Raw genomic sequence first — 10,589 nt, forward strand, 5'->3', positions numbered from 1 at the left:
TTCAGTTAAATTGGTCCGAGTTTGTTCAAATTGGACCAATAAAGGAAGCATTTTCCTTTCAACACATACATTTGAAACTCCAATAATTTTTCAAATTGTTTCTAATGATATTATAAATAAGTTACATAAACATAAACTTATAACTCTTTGAAAAACGAATTTGATTCAAAAACATGAAATATATACAAACCGAGTTTCAATACAAAAACATTATGTACTTTGGTATATTGAGCTGAATTGGATCGAGTTTGATCAATTTGGACCTATAAAGGAAGCATATTACTTTCATCACATAAATTTGAAACTCTCATGATTTTTAAATTGTTTCTAATAATATTATAAATAAGTTACATTATGCTATATAAATATAAAAAAATCTAGGATGTTTAAGAGAATTTATGTCTATTTAGGTTCATTGAAACTGGGTTTTAAGGCAGGTTTAAGAGATTTTTTAGGATTCGATGGGGCTTTCATGAAGGGACCTTACCCTGGACAAGTTCTCACTGTTGTGGGTCTTGATTCCAATAATGGGATCTACCCACTAGCATATGCCATAGTTAAAGCCGAGACCAAAAGCTCATGGAGTTGCTTTCTAGAGTGTCTAGGTGAAGATTTGGAGCTCTCTACAAATTCAAACTTCACATTCATTTATGACAGAAAAAAGGTAAATCTTCTTATGATACTTTTTTTTAACATCTGTGTAATTTTGTCTACTACATTTAGAAAAATAACATTTTTGTTACTTGTTAATTAGGGGATTTTACCTGCCATTGCCAATCTATTCCCTACCGCTGAACATAGGTTCTGTTTACAACATATTCATGAAAACATGAAGTTACAATGGAGGGGGAAGGAACACAAAGATCATTTGTGGAAATGTGCAACAACAACAACAATTAGACACTTTGATAGATTCATGGAAGATTTTAAAAAGTTCAATTCAAAGGCATATGACTGGTTAAAGAAAATTCCACCAGAATGGGTAAGAGCACATATTTCAGGTATCTTTACCATTATATAATACGTGTTTATTCTTATATATATTCTTATAAGATATTTTGTTGCATTGTACAGGAAGAGCACATACAAATATTTTGTTGAATAACTTATGTGAAGTTTTCAGCTCAAAGTTGTTAGATGCTCGAGACAAACCTATAATTACATGTTTATAGCATATTAAGGATACTTAATGAAAAGAATTTCTATTGTGCAAAATGTGATAGATAAGTCTCAAGGGCCACTTACCCCAACAACCACAAAACTTTTAGATGGAGTTAAGAAAAATGCTTCTCAATACACTTGTATATTTAATGGTGCTGATAAGACTCAAGTTACTGGGACAATGGGTGAACAATTTGTGGTTAATTGGAGGGACAAGAACTGTAGTTGCTGGCATTGGGAAATCATTAGGATACCATGCTCTCATCTTGTTAGTGCCATTTGGGATAAGGTTGAGCATGGGGCGAAAAATGTCCCACCTCTTGAGGAGTGGGTACACCCATGTTATAGGTTAAGCACATGGAATGAAATGTACAAGTACAAAGTTCAGCTTATCAATGGAAGAAGTATGTGGCAAAAGTCAGATTGCCCCACAACACTAACACCCCCATGCATACTAAACAAGTAAATAATTTTCAATATACAAGTTAATATACATTTATACTATTTTATAATTTATTATTTATGTAGGTGGGGAGACCAGAAAAGAAAAGAAAGAGAGCTCAAACGAAAGAACCAAAGAATCAAGGTAAAAGTTTAACCAGGATGGTCCTTACAGTTACTTGTAGCAAATTCAAGAACAAGGGTTACAACACTAGGAGTTGCAAGGAACAAGGGGGACAAAATGAAGTTAGAAATGTGGTTGCAGGGGGCAAGAAGCTTAGCAAGGAAAAGAAGTAGGAGATGGCAAGAAGGAGAAACCTAAAATGAAGGAGAAAACAAAATTTTGGGAGAAGCCCAAAATGAAGGAAAAAGTTTGATTTGTTGTCATTATGGTTTTTAAAAGTATGTCTTTTATGTTGTGTGTTTTGGTATCGTAGAATGCTCAAACTAAGTTGGTTCTTGTGTGTCTTTATCTTTTGTTAGTATTATGGTACATTGGGATGCTAGACTAAGTTGGTTCTTTTGGTTATGATACATTAGTCTGCAAGCTCTTTTAATATTTTGTTTGTATTATGACTTTGCACTTTAAGGTTATGGAACGAAGTTTATGACTATGCAAAAGTTTACATTTTATCTTTGAACATTTATAATGTTGTGTGTTTTAGACCATTATACTACAATGGTCTAAACCCTAAAAAAACCTTTCACTTTCATATTTTATACTTTAATGGTCTACATAGTTCATAAAGTTGCAGACCAATATTTTACACTCATGTTAACTTTTCCAATAAAACCTACGTCTATAAGGTTCCAGACTAAAAAGTTTCCTAAATAAAAAGCATTCAATTCATACATACGGACATTTCTTACATCCCAAACAAACAAAATTAAATCATCTTCAGACTAATACTAGACTAATACTATTATCTGATATAACTAACAAGTAAAAGAGCCATCATCTCCAGACTAATAATATTAGCATCTTTTGTACACATACATGAAAAAGAAAACCCAGCTAAAAACTAGCATCATCTTCAAAAAAAAATCCTTCGAAACTTGCTTGCAGTAGAGATTCTTTAAGCTTGTTCATTGATCTTAGCAAACCTGGAATGATAGCCACAACCCTGCAACACAGGGGCTCATCAAACCATGCAATGAAACCGCAACTACTAGGACATCTCCAAAACATACGCCCCAGGTTCAAATCCGTCCATGATGTCACTATCACCGGCCGCTTGCCTTCCACAAATTTTTTTTATCATTTTTAGGTGAAGTTTCTTAAAAAACCACAGAAGAGAGAAGAAAGGAGAAGTAAAATAATGGGGTTCTAATTTTTATAGGTAAAGGGAAAATCTTTTGCAAATAATATAAAAATATGAGAGAGAAGGGATAAGCAAAAGACCAAAATACCCTCGTGTGAGGGTCATGTGATTTAGATAAACAGCCACAATCAAACGGAGTCAGTCATAAGGATTGTCCGTGCAACAATTGGGAACCATAAGGACCATACTTGTTCAAGATTCCTCATAAGGACTATCTTTGTTCAAAACATGGATCATCTATGTAATTTTGTCAATTTTATATGATTTTTACTTTCAAATTTAAATAATATCACATTGATTTACATTAGCATTGACAGAACAAATCAAATTCGTAATCCCTAATTGATTAGGATTTATTGTAATCACGTAAAATCATCAGTTTGACAATTATAACATTCTGTGAAAATTCAAAACTCAAACCAATCAATAAATCTCGTGAGATTTATGGTCATCCCTCTTTTGGGTCAATTATCGGTCAACTCTCTTTTCTCTCTTTAATCATTTAAAATTTTCTTTTTCCTTGAACATTTTGAAAGCGATTAGGAAGTTCATCTCTCTCTCTCTCTCACACACACACACACACACTCTCTCTCTCTCACAGCAAATATGACAGTTTCTTCTGCCACCGGATTGCCATCCTTTGTGACAACCACCAACACGACCATCCTTCTCCACTAGACCTAGTAAAACATGACACGAAACGAACCCGACACGAAATTAGAAGGTCAGAGATTTTGGCATGTCTATTTAAATGGGTTGACACGACATGATAATTAAACGGGTAGGGTTAGGGTCAAGACTTTCAACTCAAATATGACTTGAATATGACCCGTTTAATTATATATTATTTATTATAAATTTCATATTTTTATAAATATATTATATGTTATAGACTTCTAGTGGGTCAAACTCAAGAATTAGAAATAATATTTAAATTTTCAAAGCTACTTAATTTTATTCATCCTCACCACCTATCCCCTTTGCTCTTTAATTTCAACTCTTCTCATTTTGTCTTCTAAACTTACTAATTATTTTTTTTTGAATCCATCTCCTAACTCCAATGTTTCACTTTTTCATTTTTGCATCCATAACTCCTACTTTCCAACCTTTAAAATGTCTCAAGCAGACATAACCCAACATATTTACAAGGTCTAGATCTTAACCCGAAACCCGAGACGAAACCGATACGAAAATAAACTGGTTGAATGACATGACAAGATGATTAAACAGGTCGGGTTAGGGTCAAGCCTTTTCAACCCGTTTAATATCTTGACACGACACGAACCCAACACGACACGACACGTTTGCCAGGTCTATTCTCCACAGCCGCTAGTGCATCCCACTAACCTACAAACTCACCCACATCGACGGATACGTCCGACAAATCACCTCGCAGTTCCATCAAAACTCAATCCCTCTCTTGTAGATATTGATCAATAGTACTTACTAGCATCTTCTAACTCCGATAATGCAACAAGTGGGGCGGATCTCAACTATACAAAACTCGAAATGGTGTAGTGCGGATGGAAGTATGAAAAGTCGTATTATACCAATATTTTGCCCATAACAACCAACGAACCCATTACTTTGGTGTATCAGAAACAAAACAACAAAAGTAAGTTTGTATGCAACGATTTACCACCTCCGTTTGACCAACTGTTTGCGGGTGATACATTGTAATGTGCTTTAGTTGAGTTCCCTGAAAACGATATAGTTCCCGCCAAAACAAACTAAAAAAAAACTTTACACGATAGACTCCGGAATTCCATGCAGTCGGACAACCTTGCGAAAGAAAATAGTAGCGACCGACAAAGCAAAATACGGATAATTTAGCGGAACAAAATGGGCATACTTACTTAAACGGTCAACGATAACAAAAATAATTGTAAACCCTTTCGACTTAGGTAATTCATCAATGAAATTTGTAGTTATCTCTGACCAAACTATATTTGGTAAATATAGGAGTTGTAGTAATCCGCTAGGCACCATAGTGGAGTACTTTTGACACACATCACCTATAGAGTTTGTAGAGTTCAGAGGAACAGGGAGTAAACAACCGTAAGGAGCAATATTTATAATGTTCTACAAACCTAATTAGATACCAAAACCAATTCCTAAATAAAAGGAATCCTACATCAAATTCAAAACTAATTAAATAAAAGAAAAACTAAAAATAAGGAAACATTTAGACAATCCTACTCTTGAAGTATCTCTTCAAAGCCGACCAAGCCTATCCATTTGGGTCCTATAAAGGTATTCCCATCGACTCTTCCTCATGTCCTTTCTACAACATCAACAACGAAACAAAAAAGAAACACAATTTTGCTAAAAAACAACAAATGCAACGCAAAAAGACTATATATAGAAAAGCATATAGACAAAGATAACAATATCATCTCGTTCAACATATATTATGCGCATACAATATCATCTCATTAAACATATATTATGCGCATACGCATAAGCATCCACATATGTTTGTATTTAAACCCTCTATTAAGATAAACATATTACCATAACAAGCAACAACATTCCAAAAGATGAAACCATCATAAAAGCTTTACATAGCTTTCTACACATCTTCTCAACTTCTTTGTTTCTTTATATATCGAAACTCGGCTTCATGTAAGATGACATTTGCATTAAATCTTCATCACTTATCCAACAATCTTCCTTTCCTTCCTCCCATGTTCCCCATCTCCAATTTAGTTTAGGCCACCTCATCATGCATGTGCACATAAAACCCTTCAATACATAAGAATCAACGTTTTGATGGATAAGCAAAGAGACATCTACCAAGCCATAGCATTGGTCCAACACACAAGCAACCAAGGATAAAGTCAACGAAAGATCAACTATCTTCAGATACCCACAAAAAGTTCTCAATTCTTGCATCCCAACCCCAAACATACCCCTCACCTCAAACTCCGACCATGCCCTTGACCGAAAACATAAAGAAGTCATGTTGGGGAAAATCTTGAACAAATTCTCGAGGGAAAATTTGAATCTTTCAAAAGGCCCTTTAGTCAAACCTTGTGAATCCAAAGTTAGATTTTCCACGGTTTTAGTAAATCGAAAGCTAAAAAGTAAGGGGTAGAGGAATGAAGCCTCGATGCATAATGTTTTCAGATTCTCAAACTTTTCGACTAAAAGTGAGTCCGCATGAGGAAGGGCAAGATGGAAGTGAGTTAACAATGGAGCATCAACATGAACTGCAGCAGGCTTTTTACCCTCGATTGTGAGTGTGATAAGGTTAGGTGCGATTACAGTTACAAATGGTGGAGCATCTGTTATAGTCCAGTGACACGTTTTTAGGTGGAGAAGATGGATTGTGGGTAGTTTCAGTCCTCTAACATCTATCAAGTTAAGAACTTGAAGATTAGGGAAGGACTTATTCAACTGGATTAATTCCTTATCATCTAATCGTATGCAGTCGAGTGTTAAACTTGTTACCATTAACATCTGATTCAGATTTTCAACAGAAAGCCATGCGTTCTTCACCTCTAGTTCAGCAAGATTGTGACCTGAATCAAGGAAAACAAACAAGAACATTAAGAATACAGGCAAATATATCATGTATTACCAAAAATGTTGATCATTAATAAGCCCTTTTCAAGGATAATTTTGTCCGGATAAAAGATTTAACTAAATACAAATCAAAAAGATTCTATTAAACAGTAGATTACATTGTATTATTAGAAGAATGTGATAGAAATGAAAGAATAAGAGTTATAAATAACCATTGTTTATGAGGTACAAGGGAATCTATATCCTTACAGTAAACAAAAGAACAGCAATTGACCACCAATTTTATCCATTTCTTGGAAGATTTTAGCCAAAATTTCAAGTTTATTAACTAGAAATCGACTTCAGTTTGCCAAGTTAGTAACTAGTAAGGCCAAAAACTCACAAATAACTAGCAAGCAACTACAGTTTAACAAGTAACAGTCGGTGATAATAAGAACCCTAGAAAGGTACATAATTTCCGCTATTGAAGATCAGATCTGTAACGGATCTTATCATTTCACATAACTTGGAATTCGCAATAGAGCAACAGCGTCACTAGAGAATATGAAAAAAAAAAAAAAAAAGATCCAGCATATAAAGAACTTACAGTAAGCAGACACCAGAGACAAAACATTCGATCGACGGTGACATGACTGAGCCCAAAAATCAGAAATTGAGAGCGATTTCAACGATCCGGAAACCCGAGGCAGCCACTCCATAATGAAATCCCCATCGGTGAGGTGCAGATCTTTTGCCTTTACTTCGATGCCAGCGTGTGACAAATCTCGGGGAAGGTTCTTGACGCCGATACGCACCGATTCAACAGCTACCAAGTTCGATAGAAAACTGAGGAAAATCGTCTTGAGAGGGGAACTCATTTGGGAAGAACTTGAAGCATTTGAAACCCTAGACATTGATTCGATGTAACTGGACAATGGCCATTGCAGATTGATAGACTGCAGGCCTGGAGAGACAGCATTGAAAATCTTCCACGCAGCTCGACAACGAGCTACGTCCGCCGAGTCGTCGAGTCGACTCAGTATTCCGAGCACTAGAGTTTCAGGAAGAGTGTCCATGCAAGCAAGCAAGCAGTGAACGATGTACAAAGGGAAAATGGATTTGTTGGACATATTTATGCCTTTTTAATTTACGTTTACTTCTCAGACTTTGAGTATTTTTCATTATTGCCCCTTAAGTATAACTGTTTATAGAAAATCATTTTAATTTAAATGATTATCATTTCAATTATGCCTCATGGATTACTTGTAAAGATTGTTTAGCACTTTAGGACAAAACACACTTCAAAAGTTAACAATCGAAGATTTTATGATATTTTTATTACACAAGTGCGTTTTCTAATAAACAAAATGTCATTTTTTTCACGTATGATGTTTGTTTTTTTTAACAAGATGAAATTTATTGAAAAGAAGTTATCCGGTAGCTAGAATTAGGTCGGCTTGAGACATACATGTGAAGGCTATTACACCAATCAGACTAGTTAAGCAAAATGTCTATTTTTCATCTAGAAAATCACCAACGTTTTCACCTCACTGGCCAACATGTGATAGTGTTTAATCTTGCCATTGAAACATTATCACATCGGTATCTCCAAACAGTCCAAGTGAAAGCGGAGAACGCAACCGAGATAGTTACACATTGGAAGCAAACATGAACATATCAAAAAGAGATTTGCTTGATGTATGAACCTAATTCCCCGGCTATTGATGATAACACGAACTTCTCCCGAGTGATGGAACAATTCAGAAATCTCAATCATGGAACTGCAAAGCGAACATGAAGTGGAATCGAGAAATAACCCGATTTTCTCATCATTAAATTGAGCAGGCAATCTATCAACAAGAGATCTCCAAGAAAGATTTTCACTTTAGTAGGCAAGATTCTATTCCAATGAGTAGTGCCTAGATTGCGAATCAAAAATTTATCATGCAATATTTTCATGCGCGATGTAAAAATAAAGCATTCATTCTCATCTTCAGTTCATTTTCATCTGCTTCCCTATAAAACAAATAAGTCATTAAGGTTCACTTGATATTTTGGATTACCATGAGAGAAGCTATAATCATTATTTATATATGATGACTATTTGATATTCATATGTCATTTCTATGGTTGTTTTGATATGTAATTGTTACCCACGAGCTATCTAATATTTTTTGAATGTCTTAACCAAATTTTAATATGATATGACCTCAAGTCATTATATATATATATATATATATATATATATATATATATATATATATATATATATATATATATATATATATATATATTGAAAAATTATGAATTTTAATGCATAAATTATGGAGTGTTATAAATACCAAAAGGACTAAAACTAGAATTTACTCTTCATTTTAATCAATATACTTATAGTTTGAATTTAGTACAACGCACAACAATATTGTTGGTAATGTAACTATTATGTCATTAAATAAATGGTTGAATTTAAGATAGAACTTTCTATGAACTTGATTGGAAAGTAAGTGTTTGTTAGGTTGGACGGTATACAAGGTACGACACATTACGGTTGTGTGAGCTCAGGAAAACCACACTCTTGTGGTGGTTTAGCAAGGGGAGGTTCCCATTTCCCACTCCTTATCTTTTCTCATAATTGGCAATTGCTATAAAATATTTTTATTTTGTCTTATTTTTCGGTTTTTATTAAATAATACAAATAATAAAAAATATATTAACACTTATGGTTATTAATTCCGTACAAAAAAATACAATATTTGTATAAATATATTTTTAAAATAAAATAAAAATGTGTGAGAAAATGAAATCTGGCCATTTCCTAAGTTTTGAAGAGTGAAAAAAAAAAGTGATAGAAAAATAAGATATCATTCGTGACATAAGAAAATTGAAAAGTGAAAGATGAATATATCATTGGGTATTAAGTATTTTTTTCATTTGTTATCAATACAAAACCATCTCTTTTGTGGGATAATAAAAAGAATACTTATTTGCATAACTCCAAGGAAGTTAGATAAATTAATTCCGAGTTGGTATAATAAATTTTGGAAATAATATTTGTAGCTATGATGGAAATATATTTAGTAATAGTATTTCGTTATGTTTTTTCCATGAAAGAATTTGCATTTTCATAAATGATATTTCGTTATGTTCTTGCTATGTAGGCTTTGTAGTAATTATTATCCGTGAGATTTTGTATTTTGTTTATTATGACTTTGTTGTATATTGTAAATATCAATGATAAGATTTTATTAAAATTGTATATTGTTTTCTTATAAAGAACTAGTGTGTTATATGTTAAAACAATGTTATTTGTTAAATAAGGGTCGTGGTTTTATTATTAGCAACTGGTCTATATTATTTTCACTTGGTGTAAAGACTTGTGTATTATATGTGTTCATTTAAAAAAAAATGTGAAATTCTAAAATTTTTATAATGTTTAAATGTATAAGGAAAATATTGAATTGTTATAATTAAAATGTTATTTTCTTTTAAATTTAAACAAACAATTTAGATAAATAAATAAATGAAACTAATGAGGTTTTTATGTAGAAATTTTGAAATTAAAAGGAAGTTGATTAATAAAATTTGTATGCATTTATTATCACATCTAAATAATATGTGGAATTTAATAAAATGAAGAAAAAAAAATATAAAATATGACATGTGGAAAAAATACTAATGGATTGGCCGAGTTCTTATCGTGCGGATATTTTATGTTACGAAAGGCCATTCGCCTCAATCTGCCAAATGGAGAAACACTCGTTATTTATGGCTATAAACCTAGTACCACCCTTCGTATCATTTCTTGCGTCAAAGCTCAAAAATATTTACGCAAGGAATGTCATGCATTCTTGGCACACGTCGTGGATGTAAAACGAGGAGTAGAAGACATCAAGAGCGTGCTTGGCGTCTATGATTTTCCCGATGTTTTTCTCGAGGATCTTCCAGGAGTACCTCCTGCAAGACAGGTCGAATTCAGAATTCACTTAATTCCTAGAGCCACCCCTGTAGCCAAAGCACTGTATCGTTTAGCCCCAGTAGAGATGCAAGAATTATCCAGTCAACTGAACGAATCGCTCAGCAAAGGATTCATCAGACCAAGCTTCTAACCTTGGGGAGCACCAGTGTTGTTCGTGAAGAAGAAAGACGGATCGTTCAGAA

At 33.5% G+C, this 10,589-nt stretch overlaps 2 protein-coding genes across 2 annotated transcripts; one reads left to right on the forward strand and one right to left on the reverse strand.

Moving 5' to 3' along the window:
• The first annotated feature begins 472 nt into the window (after positions 1-472).
• LOC145006870 (uncharacterized) lies at positions 473-1,899 on the forward strand. Its single transcript, XM_078965896.1, has 5 exons — positions 473-664; positions 755-1,001; positions 1,075-1,164; positions 1,224-1,492; positions 1,690-1,899. Exons 1-5 carry the CDS (start codon positions 473-475, stop codon positions 1,897-1,899), a joined length of 1,008 nt encoding a protein of 335 aa, XP_078822022.1.
• Positions 1,900-5,329: 3,430 nt separating this feature from the next.
• LOC145005584 (F-box/LRR-repeat protein At4g29420-like) lies at positions 5,330-7,515 on the reverse strand. Its single transcript, XM_078964694.1, has 2 exons — positions 7,039-7,515; positions 5,330-6,448 (listed from the first exon to the last, which is right to left on the reverse strand). The coding sequence occupies exons 1-2, from the start codon at positions 7,505-7,507 to the stop codon at positions 5,526-5,528; spliced, it is 1,392 nt and encodes a 463-aa protein (XP_078820820.1). The 5' UTR covers positions 7,508-7,515; the 3' UTR covers positions 5,330-5,525.
• Between the last annotated feature and the right edge of the window lie 3,074 nt (positions 7,516-10,589).

The sequence above is a fragment of the Lactuca saligna genome, chromosome 7 (assembly GCF_052625555.1).
Source record: "Lactuca saligna cultivar CGN05327 chromosome 7, ASM5262555v1, whole genome shotgun sequence".
NCBI classification, from domain to species: Eukaryota; Viridiplantae; Streptophyta; class Magnoliopsida; order Asterales; family Asteraceae; genus Lactuca; species Lactuca saligna.

What these genes read in the sequence shown, in the direction of transcription:
- LOC145006870 (XM_078965896.1), top strand. Translation starts at nt 473, where the DNA reads ATGAAGGGACCTTACCCTGGACAAGTTCTCACTGTTGTGGGTCTTGAT. An exon ending in TCATTTATGACAGAAAAAAG is followed by an intron (nt 665 to 754) that starts GTAAATCTTCTT and finishes CTTGTTAATTAG; the next exon opens with GGGATTTTACCTGCCATTGC. An exon ending in TCCCACCTCTTGAGGAGTGG is followed by an intron (nt 1,493 to 1,689) that starts GTACACCCATGT and finishes TTATTTATGTAG; the next exon opens with GTGGGGAGACCAGAAAAGAA.
- LOC145005584 (XM_078964694.1), bottom strand. Translation starts at nt 7,507, where the DNA reads ATGGACACTCTTCCTGAAACTCTAGTGCTCGGAATACTGAGTCGACTC. An exon ending in GTCTCTGGTGTCTGCTTACT is followed by an intron (nt 6,449 to 7,038) that starts GTAAGTTCTTTA and finishes TCCTTGATTCAG; the next exon opens with GTCACAATCTTGCTGAACTA.